This window comes from Meleagris gallopavo, chromosome 1 (genome assembly GCF_905368555.1).
Source record: "Meleagris gallopavo chromosome 1, MGAL_WU_HG_1.1, whole genome shotgun sequence".
Taxonomy (NCBI): Eukaryota; Metazoa; Chordata; class Aves; order Galliformes; family Phasianidae; genus Meleagris; species Meleagris gallopavo.
The window spans coordinates 30,584,605-30,605,774 of NC_139404.1; the positions used below are offsets into that span (position 1 = coordinate 30,584,605).

Sequence of the window (21,170 nt, forward strand, 5' to 3'; positions counted from 1 at the left end):
AAACTTGGGGGGATGGGGGGGAGAGGATGAATGGAGATCCTAGCAGTTAGCCACACTCAGACAGAATAACCGTCATAAGGCTTCTCCACTGGGACTCACAGATAAGCGGTATGTTGATCCAAGATATGGATTGTTTAAATGGGTTGAGAAATTTAACCACAAGATGGAAACTGGCTCTGTTAAGTGCAGGAATAGTGAAATGCTGTGTTTGGCCTCCCATAATGGCTGGAAATCTGTGGCAGCAAAGGATAACATTTGTTTTACATTAAAGGACAGACTGGGTTTTGAAGCACAGCTCACATCCCTCTGTCACCCAGCTGGTGGCATGGGCTGTGCTCCCCACGCTCTGCCAGGAGGGCTTATGGCAGGGTTTGGTCTGCCTCCTGGGAAAGGAGAGGCTGCTGCACTTCTGTTCTGTCCTGAGTCTGGGATGGCAGTTGGCTGTTTTAAGGTCTGATGGAGCCAGGCATATGTGGTACGCCATACCCAAAGTGAAAGCTCTCAGAAGGGTCAGAGCGAGCAGAGGGAGCTCAGACTGCAAAATGCGCAGTGTTGGGAAATCCGGACTTTTCTGGGACAGAGTTTAAGTTTGGGAATCAATACTTGCTATCCAGTTTGCTCTAAGAGGGACCTATGGGCCTTGCTTTCTCATCTGATGTCTCGCTGTCTTTTAAGGTGCCTCCAAGTAGATAGCAGAACGCCTCATGCCCTCTCTCCCCTAAGCACATACACTAGCCTGTGACCACCATCATTCTTCTCACTTGCATTCTCTCCCAAGAACATTTACCCTGCTTGTCACCGCTCCGTCCCATGCCCTGCTCCTCAAAGGGGACTGGAGCGGGGCCTCCAGGTGATGTTGTGAGACCAGGCCTCATATCTGCTGCAGGGACTGCTAGAGCTGCAGCACGTAGCTGCACTGCCAGCACAATGTACCAAACGAGGTGATCCTATGAAACAAGAGCAGTAACACCTGCTCCCTAAATGGTGTTTACCTTAACATGAAGCAGAATCCTGTCTGACCCCAATCACCGCAGCCCTCTGACGCCTGAGCATGTGGGGATACCCACAACACCTCGCTTGTCTCTGCTCCACTGTTCTGCTGTTTGCAGAGGGCATGTAAGAAACATGAAGGCCACAGGAAGGTTGTTACCTATGCTAAATATCTGAGGTGTGGGGGCCATAGCGGTGAGGCCAGTCTCTTTTCAGTGGTACGTGGAGACAGGACGAGGGGAAACGGACATAAGCTGCAGCATAGGAAGTTTCGCATGAATGTGCATAAGAACTTCTTCACGGTGAGGGTGACGGAGCACTGGAACAGGCTGCCCAGGGAGGTTGTGGAGTCTCCTTCTCTGGAGATATTCAAGTCTCGCCTGGACGCCTACCTGTGCGACCTGGTGTAGGGAACCTGCTTTGGCAGGGGGGTTGGTCTCGATGATCTCTAGAGGTCCCTTCCAACCCCTACAATTCTGTGATTCTGACATGATAAAAAATAACACGTAGCTACTTGATGGGGGTTCCAGCAAAAAACTCTGTGACCATGTAGTTAAAGCAACATTAATTGAGAAATTTCCTAATTTCAGAGTGCTTAACTATGCATCTTTAATAGTCCTTTTATATAGCGTTTTGTTGTACACACAGCACACCACATTACACCTTTGGCATCCTTCTTTCAAGCCTAATTCTAGTTGGGAAATAGGTAGATTCACACGAATTGATAAAAATTTCCAGGCAACAAAGAACTGATGTATCGCATTTCTATTTTGGCCACTGGATATAATTCAATATAAACAGAAGCCCCAGTTTTGGAAAATTTTAGAGAATCATAGTAACTATCCAGGAGATTTAGCTGCATGAAAATAGCAGCCACTCATTTATTTACACTTAAATGATTCCCAATAGAATAGTGGCTATTGTTGCCCATAATGCAAAAAGTAACATGGAGAATTCTGGATGAATTTAATCCCCTTTTCTTTGATGTTCAGACTTGTTCTGGATACTTCAGGAGTTTCATAAATTGTAGACTTCAGTGTATGCAATTCCAACCCCTTCCACCCCCGCGTAGAAAGTGTTCATAGACCTGTAAATCATGCATGAAATTTAAGATGCAGTATCTGCTTTATAGAAAATCTTTCAAATGTCTCCCCCCAAAACCACAACAACATTGCTTAGCATTATCTGTTTATTTAAGTTCAGTTAAAACAAACATACAATGTTTCATTGAAACTGTGTTGCACTCTGCCAACAGCTGTAGCTCCTCTGCTGGCGTCTAACAATACAGTGACTACTTACATATGTACAGGGATGTACTGTAGGATGCCTGAATCTGATGGCCTAACACATCTGTTAGAGCCTAAGAGTTGTTAAATTGCCACATTCAGGAAATCATAAACATCCATGGTAAATTTCAGAAGCAAAACATACACAAACCTGAACTATGCTTTTTATGGACCCAAGTGACATTTGTGTTTATTGCAACATATACATTTGTAATAAATACAATCTTAGCGTTCTACACCCTTTGGTGTAACACATTACTTCCATTTTGGTAAGCATTACATTTTGTTGTAAAAGGACCTTTCCTTTGACAGTTGTTATACAGATGTACAACATGAACAACTCATTGAAATGATGTAATTTTCAGTAATGAGAGAGAAATATATACATAAATCCCAAACCCTGAACCTACACTATATACATTATACTTACAGTATATACACACATACAATTTTATGTACATATAATATCATAAATATTGAAAAATAGGTTTAGGCTTAATGGATTAATGTTTTATAAATAACATATTACACTTATGACTGAAATATCATGGAAGACAGTAATGTCTAACTGAGGTGACAGAACAGTGGTTTAATACTGAAGCTGCTCTTTCAGGTCATTTGTTACGTAGGCAACTTTAGACAGACAGGTTTCCAAAAATAAACATAACTAAAAAAAAAAAGAAAACCAAAACAACCAACCAAAAACATACATTTGTAACCAACCCAGCCAAGTGGAACTCAACTGTTGCAGGTGGAGAGCCAGCCATCAAGTAATACAACGCTTAACACAAAATCCAGAAATTGCTACATTAAAAGAATTAGATGACATATATGATAACAGCATTATGAGGTGCCATCACAAAAAAAAAAAAAAAATCTTTCTCCTCTCCAGGTGCAGAGAGGGACTGTGTAATAACCTCTAATTTTTTTCTCTCCTATCGTTCCGAGAGAAAGAAGATTATTATTTTTTTAAAAAGCTGTTAAGGGAAGTGCTTCGTCCCTTATGTGCTACAAATTGCTCAAAGGTAGACATTTTAATCCTCTTCAGCTGTTCTGTGTTTGCAGAGGAAGAAGAAAAGCTGCCCAAGTAGAGGCATGTGCTCAGCACTGCTGTATATCAGGTATCATGGGATAGTTACCATGGATGTAAAGTACCTGAGGCAGAGAAGTACCTAAGGAGCTTTAGTCAGTGCTGACTTCAGGATGGTTCATCGCCAGTTGAGTACCACCAAACGAATGATACAAACATCACAAAAGAAATCTAACTTCTCATTACAGTTTACATTACAGACGTAGCAACCAGCACTTATAGCCATGCAGAAGTATCAGTACAAAATACCTGCAATGTTTTTTCATGGATTTTAAATGGCTGGGCAGAGCTTGATGTTATCTGCCAAACAATGACTGTAATTTAGATTTGTTCCTGACCGATTCTACAAGAGCAAAAAAAGTCTCAGGCACTGTTTAATCAATGGATTACAGGGCCCTACTTGTTCCCTCTGAGAAATGCTGAGTGGAACGTTGTAAATCAGACTTTTAAAACGTTATGTTAGATGAAGACAACTGACCACATTGCCATGATTATTTCATTAATAATCTCTATCTAGGCTTTTGTACCTAATATTGTGTTTGAGAACCTCTTGTAAGCCAAGTACGCTGTTACATAAGTGTTATTTCTCTTCACTCTGGGATAAGAATGAAAGAGTAAACATGCACTAGAAACAAAACAGCTATCACAACCATACAGCATCTGTTTCATCAGCTAGCTAGGGTTCATAAAAAACTTACCTATTTCTGAAGCAAACAAGTATGAGATGACTATTCAGTCTATGAGGTTATCTTTAATACTACGATATACTATAAATTGGAAGAGGAATCCCAGTTGTGTGTGTGAAGAGAGTTTGTACCAAGCATGAAACACTGGCGCAGTTATTTTGTGGATTTGACTCAGAAACAGAATAGTCAAGTAATTAAAAATCCAATAATGGATGAGTACTTTGAGAAATATTGTACAGCTTTTGAATATTATACAACTAGTAAACTACATTAGGACCTTTTTCTTTCCCTACTGAGTGTTTCAAGACAGGACAGAAAAAAAAAAAAAAACAACAACAAACGTTTCTACAACTGACAGTGGACCTTATTAATGAACAGAACTCCATGGAAGAGTATTATATAATGGCATAATGATATGCTCCATTGCCATTAAGTTTTTATCTACAACAGAAAAAAAAAAAAACCAACAATGAAACGAATCAAAAAAAGCAAAAAACCCCAAACCCTGTTTTACCCAATTGCACTATTGAGTACTTCAAGAATGGAAATGTCAATATCATCTCTCTGAATTCCACATTAACTACATTTCTCAAGTGTACCCATTCTAAGGGATTGATACTTTTTAAAGCTTGACAATTTGGGTTTCCACACTTTTTTTTTTTCCTGTTTTTTTTTTTTTTTTTGAAACAAAGGTAAACTGTAGTTAAAATTTCAGTAGAGTGAAAATTAAATTTTTATGGGAAACATTTGCAATTTGAAGATTTTGCTCGAATTTGTTCATCTTCTGTTATGGTCATCAAAAGTATTTTTAACAAAATTTCTTCTAGTTACGCCTCTAAAGAGAGGCAAACTAGATTTAATTTAGGCCACTGATTACCTATTTTTATGCGCACGTTTCTTTCTAGAAAAAAAGTTTCTTAAAGTCAAAATAGTGCTTTTGAGGTCCATAAGAATTTTTGGTACAAAAAATAATAGTGTTTTTTTTTCTCTCTCTCATTGGTTATTTAAACACTTTGCTGTAAATTAAGAGTCATTTCTCACATCAAATGGTTCCATTAGGCACATTCAAGTAAAATAACAAAATATCCAAGTAACAATGATGAAAGCCAAACATGGCTTGATAAAAGTCTACACAGAGTTCTATCCATTCTCTGGAATGGAATAAAGTTGTCACTTCCTTCAGCCAGACACTCACGTGGTTTGATGTTAGTATCCATTTCCATCATGCAGAATAGTTCTTTAAAGCCAGAGTTCAGGTATTCTACAATCAGAAGAACCATCAACATAGAATCTGCATTTTAAAGGAAGGAAGCTGAATAGCTCATTTTCATTCTCAGTAGGTATCTGAGTGAACACTGGCATTTGAAGTGGGGTATTACACCAGGACAGTTAATGCCCATCAGAAGCATCAGTATGGATCCAGTCTAGAATAATCAGTGTCATACACCCAGTCATCACAAGTATACCACTTAGAAAGAATAATGCAGCCTGAAAAGAGAGAATATAAAGAAGCGGATCAGTTTCTGCTACTGGATCTATGAAGTCATGCATATATATGGCACAAATTCCATTGCTCATGGAGGAAGGAGCAACTAGTAAAAAAAAAAAAAAAAAGACAAAATATCACAGAAAGTAATAAGAAGTTGGACATTTTTCTTGTAACTGAAATCCTTTTTCAAAGAAAATAAAGAATCCTCCCCCCCAGTATAGCAGACCTGTCCTCAACTGCAGAAAATTAATGTAGCTCTGCTGATAGCAGACTGTGCCACTCTGCACTCGACTGGCTCTGCATCAGTGAAGTCTAAGACCAGGCAGAGCAGATATCAGTCAGAATGACTGAAACAACAGGAAAGAAAAAACACCTTGAAAGAAAATTTAAGGAAGAACTGCAAGGCTTTTTGTACAGTGCTTGTCAGTAATCCTTTGAATACACAACAATCTAAATGTAGTACCATTGTTGAGACGGGGAGAAAGAAAAGCCACTAAAGTGAACTGAGCCTCATGATGGCAGTGACCTCAGTTCTGAGTACTTACATAAGTTCCACACATTAACTGCAATAACATTAGATGACACTTCATTGATTGCCTTCACTAGGATTTCAAAATCCTTAATTTATGAAGAAGGAAACTAATTTTTTTTGCTCTACATTAGTAAGCAAGTGTAATCTTTATATGTTTGGCTATACATACCCCAATCTTTTGCACTGACTTCATTGGTTCCTTCTTGACTAGTTTGATATAGAAGGCAGAAGGAAGAATAAAGATCAGCATAGCTGCTGCAGATGCACCTGTTAACAAAGCACAGACAAAAATTTTGTGAACAGGTAAGCATAATTCAATCGGACCATAACTGAATCCAAGATTAATGGACTACCTGAAGTGATGTGAAAATGCTTACCAATGAACCCAAAGATGTCTCGGATAGTAGGGACAAAGATAACGAGCACGTTGGTAAATGCCAGAAGAACAACTGTAATAGAACAGTGACGCCACCAACTGAACTCTTTCCCTGCCCACAGAAGTTGGGTAACGGAACTGCGGATCTTTCAAAGAGAAGGAAAAAAAAAACAAAAACAACACATGCTGATTTCTGTAAGCTGATAATCTAACAGTTTGAGTTCTTTCAGAATCAGGAAAGCAATATAATTGGATGATTAATGTAAATGCTGCATTTTTATTAATGGCATAGAAATATTTCAAACTTATTAAAATAAATTTATGGCTTTTTTTTTTCAGTTAAGAGAAAAATTCTATACATCAAAAAATGGAAGTTGCCACATCAGCAAATGACTACAGCAGGAGATGAGATAAAAAATAATTGTACTAAGATTTAAAAAAATTACTTACTGGGAAAATAACCACAGGTACAGTAAGAGTTACAGCCATAAGTACAGCAAGACGCACAATTAGAAGAAGAATGTCAGCACCCAGAAAAGCAGAGTAGGTATGAAGTAGTTCTGATTCAACTCTTCCTATAAAGTAAATATTATTTTAGTTAGATGTAGTTGGCACGCTTCCCAAGATAACTCTTTGCTCAAAATACTGTTACAGTCTGAGCAGTACACATCAAAAGCCCCACAGTTCCTGAAAGCATATCTCTATTTTATTCAAGGATAATTTGGAGGCAATGAATCTGTTTCCATCCAGTACCTTAGGCCTCCTTCCACTACTGATCTGTTTTTGGATATGCACTTCTAAGAATATAAAAAAAATGAACACTACAAAACTTTAGTTTCTAATCACACACTGCAAGCAATTGTTTGCTCTAACTTAAAAGTACTACTGTGGTTTTGCAAAACATAATTCATTTAAAAGAAAGCAGGGATGGTAATACTCACCATAAAATGTTAAGTAACCAAAGAGAGCAGCCAATAAGTACATCAGGAACATGGCAAAAAAAGATACATAGGACACATTCATCATTCTTTTACGGCTTCGGCTGCAAGAAAATTAAATATTGTTAGCTATGAGAAAACACTGTTTTATACTATTTTCTTTGTGCAGTGAAATTAGGGGCACTTATCTAGTATTTACCTTTTCAGTTCTTCGTAGATAGGAAGAATTGCAGGATGACAGACAAAAGAAAATGTCAGGATTGGGACAGCGTAGACAGTCTGAAAAACATAAATGTTCTTTTTTAAGCATCTCAACAGACATTAGAAATTGAGTTTTAAAAAATTGATCAGTAAGTTTCCAGTTTGGAATTAGGGATTTCTTTCAGTTTTTCCATGAAGACTAGTGATCCTTTGGAACTGGCACTTTGGCAGAAGTAAAACTGTTTTATGTTTCTGTTTTTTAGAATTCAGACTGAGGTACCAAATATTCTCAAGTCTCACTGAAGTCCATGCTGAACTGAACATATTTTCATTCAGAATGTTTTCTGCAACTCATGGGGTTGAGCCGTGATAGCCTGATCTTGGTTATGCATTTTCCTCCCCATGTCTGAAGATTCACCACTGTAATCAAGCTAATTCGAGAGTCAAGACTGTGACTGAGACCTTAAAGTCTATTTCAAATCATGGCATACATTTCTCAACAACATGCTTCAACTACTCAATTAATCTTCTTTACGTTCTGCTTTTTTTAAGTGCTTGACTAAACTACCAATGGAACCTGAGGAAGCTCAAGAAATGCTCTAACCAAGAATGAGATCTGAGCATATGACATTCTTCTCAGTTAGACACCTTGAGCTCCTTTAATTTCTATGCGTTTCCATGCATGGGAACACCTAGTCTACAGGACATAAACTGTTTCCAACTCTGCCAGAAGAGAAATTCTTTGCACATATCAAATTTGCAGAGGATAAGAAAAAAGGATCTGATCCAGAACTTATTTATATGGTCTCTTTTGGCTATTTTTAAACACAGAATCTGATTCTGTCAGTTACCTGTGAATTGAAGATGAAATATTTTGGCTTGCATGCATCATCAATTGTTATATTTTCATCTGTGAAGGGTGCCAGTGTTGCATTTATTAACGTTGCGTTTATGATGTCACTGTCCATAGGACAAGGAATCTGAAACATCTTCCAAATTACCTGGGAATAAATGAACGCATTTATGTTACTTTCATTAATCTAGAATGTGAAACCTCTAGAACCTCTGTTTAATTTCACTTCAAAAATGTAGATGGAAGTCTACAAAATTATACTTACAACAATCAGAAAGAAGACCATGCAAAGTAAGGAAAAGCCACTGGTATAGCCCAAATATCCTATATTCAAAAAAAGATTAAAAAACAAAATCTAAGATACAGTATTCACGTCGTAACATCATTAAGACAAAATATTTTCTGACTGTGATCTCTTTGGATTGCCATTTTTCTTTACATTGAATAAAACAAGTTAACCACCGATTAACTTCTTAATCTCATCCCAGATCTGAAAGTTCTCAAAGACACACAAGAAAAATGCAGCGCTGACTCTGTACTAATAAACTTCATAACTTTAAAAACCCTATTTATTTTTTAATTATATACTGACTATAAGAATCATTCTAAAGAATACACTCCATGACAAGTCAGCCTTCCCTTTTGTTTTTATTGAATAATTTAATTTGTAGGAAGTAATGACTTTAAAAAGTAATTCACATTAAGACTTCCAGTTATCAAGGTTCCACCACAGAATTCTTTAAACAGAAAGCATGTTATCTAAGTTACTCAGATACATTACTGCATTACAGACATTTATGTAAGGCACCTTATATAAATATTTTACTGCTGCTTGGCAACTGAAATGAGAAAGGTGACTTCTATTTATACTGGAAATGCCCAGTTGAAATGCCCAGGACTAGCACTGTTTTCTTTGGAGACTGCTACAGGACAGTCAGTAACACTGTACTGCACAGCTGATCAGAACAGGTCAAACCTTTCAATTGCAATACAAACAAAGTACTGCTAATTCTTGTCCTAAAGCTTTCCTATCTATAGTCCACAACCACATCCCTAGCCTTTAAGATTCCTGCCCCTCCCTCCCCCCCCAGTTTGGGGACAGCTGTCAGTTTACAGAGGACTCCAAAACTCAAACATCCTATCAACCCCTTTCCTCACACTATTTTCAGTACATTTTTAATCTGATTCTACTTTATTTACTGCTTACCTAAATTTTTCAGTAAAGACAGGGGAAGAATGAGGATGACAGACACCATCAGCACTAAATAGTCGCCATTAAGATACCATTGTCTGTAGGAAAAAGACAGCATATGTAAGTAATCAAAATCCTTAAAAAGTCACAAGATTTGCAGTTTAGTCTTCAATCTTATTTTTTCCTACCACATATGGCTATTTATAAAAATGCAGTGTCTGGTACTACAAAGATTAGCACTCGACTTACTATATGGACCTAGAGCCCTATAGACCTTCCTGTCTCACCCCAAACCTGTATTGTGCCTTTCCTTTAGTGTCCTTTTTCTAAAATTAATATGCATCTGGAAGTCAGAAGACAAAAAAATAAACGACTGGGGAGAAAAAAAAAAAATCGGCTGGGATAAACCATGAAAAATAGTAATTTGCTTAAATGGTGATTCTTGACTCTCCAGATGTATTACAACATAACAGGGCCCCAGCAGGGTGATTATCTGCTTTAATGACAATAAAGTTCTGCTGGGTGCCCTGCGGGAGTTAAAGAAAAACAGATGAGGGCTGGAATTAAGGCAGTAGCTCAAGCCCACTGGCTGGAAAGTACTGGAAGAACAGTGGGATTGTACTGGAGGCATGATTAGTCCCTTCTAGTAGGGAACACTGGTAAGAAACTTGGGAGATTTTTTCCCTTCAGATCTTTTTTAATTTTTCCATTTATTCTGTACAAGGCAGCAGCTATTTTGTGATGCAACATTTTAGAGTGTTGGAAGGTGACCATCTTCCTTGGAAAGATGGGAAAACAAAACTAGATCTGTGTAAACGGGATGTAATTTCATGGAGCTAACGGGACAACTGATCTTCAATAGTTTTAGCATAACAGAGTAACTGCTTTCTTCACGTGACTGTACAGAAGTATCTTATATTTTTCAAGTAATTCAAGTAACATTAAGCACTTATTCCCAAATTAACATTTTACATTTTTTTTTTTTTTACAATTACTTGAAATACTGTTAGCTAATACATACAGGATATATTTCAAAATGAATTGTATGCCATTCAGATAAACAATGAAAATTGTATTACTTGACTGGAAATTTGTGCATTCGAACATAATTTCTGAATTATAAGCCTACATGCTAGTTGAAATATGGAATACCTTTAACAGACTTGTTCTGGGTTTATGTAGCAAGCGCAGAAATAATTTGGTTCTTTTTACCCAGTTTTATCTGGGATAACTAAACGTAGACATCTATTTTAGGAAGTTCATGTGTATAGGACATGAATGTGGTGTGCTCTTTATTTATTTACTTATTTAATGCAATCGTCTCATGGTGAATTACAAATAAATCAGAGCAGACTTCTGGCATTTGGCGGTCGAAAGAATGGGCACTTTTATTGTGCATGTACAACAAAAAGGTAATAGGGACTTTCAGATCAAGGACATAAAAGTTTTTCTGTTCTGAAGAACAGGATTGCTCAGCTTCAAAATTCAGCTGAATATTAAAAAAAAAAAGCAATGCAAAATAAATTGTAAAAATTGAGCTAGTATTTGTAATATTGTCTCAGAATTTCAGAACATTTTTTTCTACAGTAAGCATTATTTTGGGACATTTAAACAGGTAAGTGCTTACATTTTATGCACCAGGCTGCCAGAGTGGAATCCATGCCAATGGTAGCCACCCAGACTCCCCTAAGCAATGCATGGAGAGAGTCAGTTAAACGGGGTCCACAATTGTTAGAGCACTGAGAAAAGACTTACTTTATATCAGTGAACAGCCAAAAAGAGAACACTGAGGATATAAATCTCAATTTCTGAATTTTGTCTGTCAGACACCGCTGACTTGTTTGCACAGCAGTAGCTGTATCCAGTGCAATTCACAGCCCTGGCCCTTCCCCCCGAACTCCAATTGATTTTGAATGCCCTTCTGAAGACAGGACAATTAAAAATATTCGTCTCCAAGCCCCCTTGTAAATATCACCAGTTCCAGGGGCTTGGAAAATAAGGCTTGAAGAATTCAGCCAAATGAGGGAAATGAACTGCCCCAGGAAAGAACTTGTAAGAACTACCCTAGCAATTAAATGAGGAGGTGGCATTCTTCATCCAAGTACATTAAATAATAATAATAATAAAAAAATTACTATTAGCCTCATGACAATATCTATCAGCAAGCTGTATGAACTGTATGAACACCAAATGGCTTGAACCCCTTGGGGAACACAGGCAGAAAAATGCCTACCTTCTGAACTCAGGCTTAGGTGTAAGTTGGAGTCTTGAGCTGCTCAGCCCTCTCAAGACTGGGACACTTCAGGACAAGGCACAGAAGTACAACTCTGAAGAGTGAGATTTATAGCACTTAACTCTATCCATCTGAAGTCAGGTATCTTGTTTTAGATAGCTGTTTTTACATATCCTTTCAATACAGTGATATATCACTCATTGGAGATGCACAAAACAAGTGTCTAAATCAGGTATGCTAAACTGACCACTTCAGAGGATTGTCTCTCTTCACAGATTATGTATATGCAGACCAGACAATGATAAGCTCAAAATCTAACTTTCAGACTGGTAGATGTAGGTAAAACGAACTCCACCCAAGGCACCCCATCCCCTTTAAAAGCCAAGCAGAAAAGCCACAATGGAGTTAAGGTGTCTCCAGGACTAAATGATTTTTATTTGGGTACAGAAACTCCTTTAAGTTCAGCATTTAAACCCCATGCCTTTTTTGAGAACGGCTCCTGAAATTCATTATATCACCTTACTCTGATATTCAACCACAGTATTAACATGAGAAAACAATCAATCCAAACTAGTTGGAGTGTAACTGGAAAACAAACAAACAAAAAACCCCAACACATAACCACATTTACCTTTCCTTATCAAGAGTGTATTTACATACATATGTTATATGTACATACGTTAACACTTACCTGATTTTCTTTAGAGAACAATTTTTTGTAATATGATACAACACCTGTATTTTTCTACCCTTTTCCCAGGACAGGCTGGATCTAAATGAAGTGGAATGCTTAAGGGAAGGAGAAACTTACTGTATCTCTGTCTGATAAGAAGCTACCCTATGGTGTATCGAACGTGGTCTCCAAATAAAAATATATGCAGTCTCCGTATTTGTTTCTCCTAATAGTTTCTCTGATGAGGAGTTCTAACACCTACCCTGTGTTCTCTTCGATGTTCATAAATGTCTTGATGACCAATGGTAACTCATATTTCACTATGAAGAGGTAGCTTGACATAGCTGTAGGTGAATAACATCATAGATCATTACAAATACAGAATATGTCACAAGATGCAAGAATCACATAACATGTTTCATAACCTCACTTGAACACAAGCAGTTAATGAATACATGTTGTGTGAAAAAAAAGTCTCCACAATAAGTAGGGAATAATTATTACTGACAACAAAGTCATTTTAAGATCTTGTCCTCACCTCCAATGTTCTGCATTGTAATTGATCCAGAAGCAGCAAGTTTTCCAGGCATACCAAATGCCTTCATTCCCAACTGTTCATATAATAAAGATCCTAAAAGAAAACCCATCAAAACAGATAATTGGAACAGTGTTATTTCACAAAAAAATAGCACAAAACACACACCATGCTTACAATATAGTACTTTGCCATACCTCCTTCGTTGGCAGTCTTCAAAAGAAGATGCACTGAATACAGAGAAAGTATTGAAACAACTAGCAGGAGTATCCTGGAGGGGGAAAAACATAAATGAGACATAAATGATTTTCTGTAACCTTATTAAATAAAAGCAAACTAAACAATAACACTATACTAAATCACTACCTGAAAATAAAATATAACTTAAAATCCTTTCAGCTAATGTCTAGTTTGAAAGGAATTTATACTAAAATGCATTTTAGAGGAACCCATTTTAGAGAAATTCTAGTGGAAAAGACTGAAAACAAGCATTGTTTAATAAGGTGGCAAAAGCACAGGCAAGCTTTAGGACATTTCAGTTGGAAACACTTGATATTTTGTTACATTATTTAAATCAACAGGATGTTTTTTTGTATCAGTGTAAGAAACTGTATTTCTCCTGCCTTCCTTCCCCTGTTCAATAGTAAGTCTTGAATGTACCATCAGCTACAACCATAGTCAAAGGGAAGATTATCTCCTACTCATCAACAAATCAGCTTTTCAGCTTAAACTTTTTTCTTTTTAAATAAAAAAATGAAACTGTTAAAGCTTTTAAGGACTGAAAATTAAGGTATGTTCAGAGCTGTACACCTGGTCTTCAAAAGGAAACGCAGGTCTATTGCAACAAAAATATATTTACTGAAAAGTTAGGTTTCATATGAATTGCTTACATGGAATTGCTAGTGGCTTCTCTTCTCTGCAGCTTTCACAGGCAGCAAATATTATTTCCAGAAACACAGTTTTGATACATCTAAAATTCAGGTCTCTGAATTGAACCACAGCAGGTGCACTTCCTGGAGTGGCACGCTAGGGGGGACTTCTTCACAGCTAAAGACGACTGTGGAAAACTACAATATATTCAAAAATGTCTTGGCCCTTCTTACACCGACTCACGCATACTGCTTTCCAGTATACTTAATTAACAGCACATCTGCTGGAAAACACAAAGCTTCATTTAGAGTTCTCAGCGTCATCTCCTTCTGCAGCATTTTTAGTGTTAACGAAATTAGTAAACACTAGAAAGAACTGGAAAGAAGAATATCTGAAAGATGAATTCGCCCAAGGAACACAGGAGACTTGTGTTAGTGTGCCAATTCTACCCCAATGCACACACACAAAAAAATAAACCTGTTTCTGAGAGGTACGGATTTAATTTAGGCATCAGCTAGAAACAGTACAGCGAGATGCGTTAAGGTTACATTTAATTACACTTAATGCACGTTCTGGATCCTTTAGTGTCAACCTTGAATAGCTGTTTAGAGGAGTGTTGACAACATCAGTCAGCAAACTCGTCTAGAAACTAACTCTCCTCCTGGCTTCAGGACTGTGTCATTCATTTCCTTAGCACAGTGCTGACACCAGTGATTCCACACAGTCTTCTAAGAATTTACTGTAATAATCAACCGCATCTGGATGTGAATCTGTAACCTAGTTAGTAAAGATGCCTGCAATGCCCTCAACATCACTGGTGAAGTTCTGCTTTCCTGCATCTAAACTATACCACTTACACCAAGTTTAACAGGTTAGTTTATTTTTGAATCAGTGTTACTATAAAAAGATTTGAATGCACCAGTTGGAAATGAAAGATAATTAAATTACCTTATCACCCAATTGTTGTATTCACAGCTTTCAGCACTCTTTCAAATATAGGAAAAAAAAAAAAAAAAAAAAGACTCCCTATCAGGTGCACACCTACGCAGATACCTAACCTTAAATTTATTTCTCCCTTCATTTCTTTTCCATTTCTCCTCAAAGAAATTTTCTCATGTGCATTATGCTGTTTATCTTATGTGTGCTCTAAAAATTAAGAGCAGAAGGTGGTGTGTCAATAGGTGAAGTACCTCCCTATTCTGAACACACAATTGTTTATTCAGTTTAGTATCATCTAAGTTAGTCTCAGAATCCCCATTTGCACTCAGCTGCACTAAGTCACTTAATTTATGTGTTGTGTGAGCCAAACTGCCTCCAATATATGGAAGATCTCCTTTCCTAAGACCTTCAAAAGAGCTGTACAGAACTGTTTCCTCACACAATCTCCAATGATGTCACTGCAGCCTTGTCCTATACCTGAAGGCTTCTGTCAATACACACCGAGTAATAAAGATGTGCCGGTTATTCTACATCCCTCCCTCGCAATGAGACGGTGATTTTATAGGTGATTTTCAATCAGTTCCCTGAACTGAGAAACAGTACAGCAATAAAAAGGATTTCTTTGCTGATGCAAGTACACTACAGCCTTACAGGCATAACGATGTCAGTGGAGGAAAAGCAGTAATAGTCCTGGGCCAGACATGCAAGAGTCAGAGAAAACAATCCTCTTTATCTTATGCTTTTCTTCTAACTCAATACAGATTCTGTGCTTTTTGGGTAACCATTACAATAGCAATTTCTGTGTTAGTTTCCGACTGAATGACAGACTTCTCAAGGGAGGCCTGTCGCTCACAAAGAAGCTACAGAAGACATAAGAAACCCCACTGTAAACTCTTTTTATGAGTGAAGAACTTGCAATTTATACATTTTTACAAGCCCTTCTGAATTTATAACAATCCTTTCATTGAAAGCAATCCATAAATAGTACAATACAATTCTGTACCTGCAGTAATGACAGGGTATTTTGCAAAGGTGCAATTTTTATCTAAAATATCTATCTTTTATTAGTTACAAAGCAGGAAGGCTTTTTTTTTTTTTTTTTTTTTAGGAACTAAAGGATACTTACACAAAAAGAGCAATTCCAGTGTTAGCCATGGCATAGGAAAGTCCCAGGATGCCACTGCCCACAATAGCATTGCTCAGATTAAATACTGACATCCCAAAGGAAGTGGTACCCGGATGCTGAGAAAAGGGAGATAGGTAATGATTAATGGAAAGTTATCACTATCAGAATTAAACATCTGTTTGCTAATAAAGCCATTTTCCTGAACTGCAGCTACCATGACTGGACACTTACATACTGAGTTTCATATTTCTTCTTTCCAACGTTGGAGTCAAGTAAGAAATTCTGATTTTCCGGATCCATATCTGCATAGTGGCTGTAAAAGACATCGCATCATCAGAGTCCACTTCAGACAGACCCTCGCTGCCACTTCCCCCTTCGCATCTCCGCTCCAGAGGAAGATGACAACACCGGGCCAAGGACCCCAGGGGAAAGCCGCCCGCGCCCCTCACCTCTTCATGGTGGCCGGCTTGGTGGGGTAGGGGTAGCTGAAGTCGTTGCTGTTGGAGCTGTAGCTACTGCTGTCCTCGTCGGGAGAGATGTTGAACTTGCCCATCTCGGCGCTGCTCATGGCGCAGGGGCCGCTCTTTTGTCCTTGGCGGCGGGGCGGCCGCGCCTGCGGAGGTGGGAGGCGACGTCAGTGCCGCAGCGGGCAAGGCGGCCGTCACGTGGCCGGCGCGCGCCCGCCCACCCGTCCGCCGCCGAGTGGAAAAGTACCAGGAGCGGGCGGGGGGCGCGCGGGGCGCGGGCACACAAAGGTGGCGGCCGCGGGGCCGGGGAGCCGCCGAGCCGCCGTCCGAGCCGCACCGAGCTACGGGGACGGGCTGCGCCCCGCCGCTGAGGAGGCAGCCCCCGGAGGAGGTTCTCCCCACGGCAGCTGCGCGGGGACTGATGCAACACCACGGCTCGATGTCACGGCGGCCGCAGCCCCGTGTTTACCTCCCGCACCCTCCCACCCCCCATCCCCCGACGCCGCATTTTCTATAGAAAAACGCAGAGAGGGCACAGGACCGCGCCGCAGCGCAGCGCACGGCCGCTCCTTCGTTCCAACTGCTATCCTTCCCGGGATGCGGCAGTGTCCCCACGCGCCCCGCCTGGGCATCCCCGAGCGGGGCTCCGCACACAGCGCGGCTCCGCGCCCCGCAGCCTCTCACCTCCTCCTAGTGCTGTGCGGCGGGTCTGTCCCGGAGTCCCGGCGAGACGGAGCGCTCTGCTCTGTGCTGCGCTTCTCGCAAGGACTAAAAAAATAAATAAATCCTCAGCTACAGAGCGTCAGCGGAACGAGAGGCGAAGAGAACCCGAAATAAATAAAGGCGGGGTACACAGTCACTGGGAAAAGCCGTCGGCGCGGAGGGAACACAGGGGCAGCGTTCTCGTAGCGGAGAGGCGCGCGGTGCCGGCTGCGGCGTCGCTCCCAGTCTGACGGCCCCTCGGGGCGCCGCCGTTCTTCAGGCAAGAATGCAGCGCGTCATCGCGAGGGGCGCGGCACGCATCCGCCCGCCCGCCCTCTCTCCCTCCCGTCGGCGCCACCGCTCCCTGCTCTGCCCGACTAACCCCCTTCCGCAGCATGGGATGCGGGCGGGGCGCGGCTCCGGGAGCCCCGAGAGAGGAGGGGGCTGCGTCTCCTGCCCCGCCCTTGGCCGGGGGGGGGATACGCGACTAAGCCCGCCCAGCCGTCGCACCTCTGGCCCCTCCGCGGTGTTGTGAACAGGGATGCATGCACGTGCGTGAGCCCGGACCCGAGGCTGCCACCGGGAGTCTCATGAGGGAGACGAGAGGGATTAGCGGCCTCCTACTGGCGATGGATCGTGGGGCGAGAGGGAAAATGTGCCTTCTCCCCCACGGGGCAGCTGCTTCGGGGACGGCGGGCACGTGGCGCCCCGCTCCCGCACACACGCACTGCGGGCCCTGGCCGTCAGGCGGTGCTCGGACCGCGGGCAGGGCAGCTCCTTGTTCTTTTAGGGGCCGGGGTCTCGTTGGTGGTTGTGCCGCCCACGTTCGAGCATCTCAGCCGCCTACGTCGTGTCAGCTCTGCTCGGCGCTTCTTCCCCCGTCTAGTGCACGGCGGGCAGCTAGGCTCCCCTCGAGCGGAGCTTCGCCCCGCCACACAGCCCCACCGGGCTCCATCGCTTTGGACCCCACCGGGGCTCCCGCGCTCTGCCGGGCTGGGGCACAGCCGAGCCGCCTGGCAGCGCGTCGCCCCGTTGACCGAGTGCCGGGCCCGCCGTGGCGGCGCGAGGCCGAGGCGGCACGACCGTTAGAAGCACAGAACGTTCCAGAGCACCTCGGCCCGGAGAACGGGGTAGGGGGAGACGGGGCGGGGCGGGACGGGGCCGAGCACGCGCAGGAGGAGCGAGGCTGAAAATTTTCCATCCCGCAGTTGTCCCCCCGCCCCCATCCGGGCGTGACATCACCCCACCGCAAACGCTCACCCCCTTCTCCCTCCCCCTCTACCCAGGGGAGGCGGGCGGCAGCTCTGCGGTGCGGCGCCCCTCCTGCGGAAGCGCGGTGTCGCTCGAGCGCGTCCGCCGCTTCCCTGGGCGAGGGGCGCTTTGCGGGGGATGGGAGGGGGGGGGCGCGGCTCCCTGCGCTGCCTCGTGAGGCGCCCGTGAGGCTGAGCTCGCCCCCGCCCTCACTCCCGTCCGCCCCGGTGCCTCGGGTTGGGTTTCCGCAGCTCTCGAGATACGCGTGGCAGTGCGGTGATGCGCCCGAAGCAGCTGTGGTTGCCGTGGCTCCCGCAGCTCCGACTGCGTTCCGGCGGTGCGCTGTGAGCGGGGCTGCTGTGGCGTGCGCCCCTGTGAATTGATGGTGGGAGTTTGGCAGTGCCGTTCTGCACTGAGCTGTTGTGCAGAACTGCAGCTCGCACCGCAGAGGTCAGGCTGACCCGTTTGTTGAGGTTTCTGCTGGTTCCTTCGGACGTTCCGTGTGTTGTGGGCAAGGTAACTTGGAGGTACCGATGGCAGCGTCCTGAAGGATGGCTTGGTGTGAATCTGATAAGCACGGGGAGCTCTTTGCAGATGTGAAGCAGTTGCTGTGGGCAGCACAGCTGTACCGTTGGTGGTTTTTTTCTTCAAGCCAAATCCTAATTTTATGTCTTGATAGATGAGTGTTGGATTTTTTTCCACAACTGTCCTCATATTAAACCAAAACAACGTGACGAGATTTCTTTCCTCATTTATGAGGATAAAAACTGTCACAATGCACTTAGAAAAATGGCACTTTCTGAACCTAATGGCCCATTATTGGGAGAGTCAGTGTGTGGCACACAGAGTGCTCTTCACACTGCTGTGTGATATCGAGTCTGTAACATCTTTACCCATTTTGGGCTGTTAGCTAACTGAAATGCTCCACTTTTTCAAGCGGTTTTAAGTAATGCCTCGTTGATTGAATTATAATTTTCCTGACTGTAATTACCAAGAATGTACTTGGCAAAAAGTACATACAACGTGTTTCATCCAATTTTGAAACACATTTTGCAATCAGAATAATAAAAGTTAATATTAATCAGTTCCCACCATAGTTTAAGCAATTCGTTTGTTTTCATTGGGACATTGCTTTTCTTTCTCCCCTTTCGCCAATGTTCTTATGTTCTTCTTCCCTTTCAGCCCCCTTGCCTTTTATCCGAACATAATCCCTCATCTCTGTGCCTTCCTTTTTTCCTGCTTTTTAAATTTTTTTGTTCTGTTGTCTGTATTTACTCATTACAGACTTCCTTACAAACTTTGATCCCTTAAGATGGTAAGAAGGAACTCTGCACAACACATTTCTGTATTTACTTGGGTGCAGCATTATGGGTGGTTGGGCTGCCCCTGCTCTCATAATCATTTTGGGGTGAGTCTTTGCACTTTCAAAACAAAGCAAAACCAGATGAACAAAAACAAGATACAGAACTGTAAGGGTGTTGTAAGAGAATATGTGATTTGTGATCATTATGTGCTGAAGAAACTGGGTTAGCTTCTGTTATGTAGGTAGAAATGGAGCTTCCAGTATGTTACACAGGAGTGCCATGGGTTCTTTTGTAGCTGGAGAAGTGCATGCTGTGCACTTCCATATTTCAGTTCGCAGCTGTGTCTCTCCTGTAAGCTCACCTTGTGCTCTAATGCACCCTAATTTCTTAGCCTGTGAACATTTTTTCTTTTTTTAAGTTGGGTTGTTTGTTTTTATGTGTAGAAAAAGAAGTAGCTGGCAACTGTGATTTTTCTTTGGTCATGTTCTGGCCTTTATAGCATGGGAGGTTCTTGTTTTGTACTGTTTCTTCCTACATATATAAACAAACCTTGCAGAGTACTTCAAACTACCTGTAGCACATGCCAGTGGAGTAATTTATGTTTATGGTATGCATCAAAATGTTATGTGTATGCTAATGTAAAAGTCAAACCCATCCACATGGTTTTTAGGTGATACTTCCTACACTGCCCAAAGAATATCAAATAAAATGTGTAATATGTCAAAGCAATTTGCACTAGCAGCTACCTAACGTTCATTTTGCCTGCGTCTCTTGTGAATAACGCATTTCTTATGCCGTGTTCTGTGTCTGGTGAAATCCTGGAGGCTGCGGAAGGATCACAGTGTGGACAGTGGCGGAGGCCTGAGTGCTCCATTGTGCCCTGATATGGCACTGCACAGTGGCCTCCCCGCACGGCAGGCACGGTCTATCGCAAGGAAGCTGGAGGTGTGGGTGAGAGAGGAGAACACAGGATTCACAGTTTTGCTGTGTAGACTCAGTGGTCCACAAAGATGCAGGTGGGGCTGAAGATTCCAGTTTCCTCTCAACCAGTTTGGTTCATTCTTACCTCACACTGACTGCCTGTGGCATGCAATTAATGAAATTATAGGTTCTGATTATATGCTTTCTCAAACAAAACTTCCACTGAAGCCAAGAGGAATTACTAGTGTGTAAGGAATGCAGTATTGCATATCCTGCCTCTTGGGCTTTGTGATGGTGAGTTGGAGCTACATATTAAATTTGGTTTAAGCCCTAATTTTTTCACTCTGTATTTATCCTAGCCTAGTTTCAGTTTTGCAATATGAAAACAACAAAAACACTACGTTAAGAACATAAACAGCAGCTTTTTTTTTTTTTTTTTTTTTTAAGTACATTTAGTATAATTATAGCTTGGATTTAAACAGAAAATAGGGAGAGATTCTGAATCTGAGTTTTAAA

The 21,170-nt window shown here is 41.6% G+C and overlaps 1 protein-coding gene and 1 long non-coding RNA gene across 4 annotated transcripts in view; one reads left to right on the top strand and one right to left on the bottom strand.

Annotated features, from left to right (window-relative positions):
- Nucleotides 1–2,165: 2,165 nt before the first annotated feature.
- Nucleotides 2,166–17,474, bottom strand: SLC38A2 (solute carrier family 38 member 2). The gene is made up of 16 exons (XM_010707513.3): nucleotides 17,161–17,474; nucleotides 16,459–16,622; nucleotides 16,241–16,322; nucleotides 16,010–16,125; nucleotides 13,272–13,345; nucleotides 13,078–13,170; nucleotides 12,802–12,883; nucleotides 9,649–9,731; nucleotides 8,707–8,765; nucleotides 8,440–8,589; nucleotides 7,587–7,666; nucleotides 7,391–7,491; nucleotides 6,900–7,024; nucleotides 6,451–6,595; nucleotides 6,243–6,340; nucleotides 2,166–5,540 (listed from the first exon to the last, which is right to left on the bottom strand). Exons 2-16 carry the CDS (start codon nucleotides 16,575–16,577, stop codon nucleotides 5,442–5,444), a joined length of 1,506 nt encoding a protein of 501 aa, XP_010705815.1. The 5' UTR covers nucleotides 16,578–16,622; nucleotides 17,161–17,474; the 3' UTR covers nucleotides 2,166–5,441.
- An 880-nt stretch (nucleotides 17,475–18,354) lies between these two features.
- LOC104909825 (uncharacterized) overlaps nucleotides 18,355–21,170 on the top strand; it is a 145,528-nt gene continuing 142,712 nt past the window's right edge. Inside the window, exon 1 of one of the 3 annotated variants that reach the window (XR_014882240.1) lies at nucleotides 18,355–18,945. This is a non-coding gene — a long non-coding RNA (uncharacterized LOC104909825). The remainder of the gene's footprint in view (nucleotides 18,946–21,170) is intronic. The other 2 variants (XR_014882239.1, XR_014882236.1) reach the window with 2 other exon arrangements.

Coding starts and splice junctions, on each gene's coding strand:
- SLC38A2 (XM_010707513.3), bottom strand. CDS start 16,577: ATGAGCAGCGCCGAGATGGGCAAGTTCAACATCTCTCCCGACGAGGAC. Junction 8,590..8,706: donor TGGTCTTCTTTCTGATTGTT/GTAAGTATAATT, acceptor ATTTATTCCCAG/GTAATTTGGAAGATGTTTCA. Junction 6,341..6,450: donor AGACATCTTTGGGTTCATTG/GTAAGCATTTTC, acceptor CTTTGTTAACAG/GTGCATCTGCAGCAGCTATG.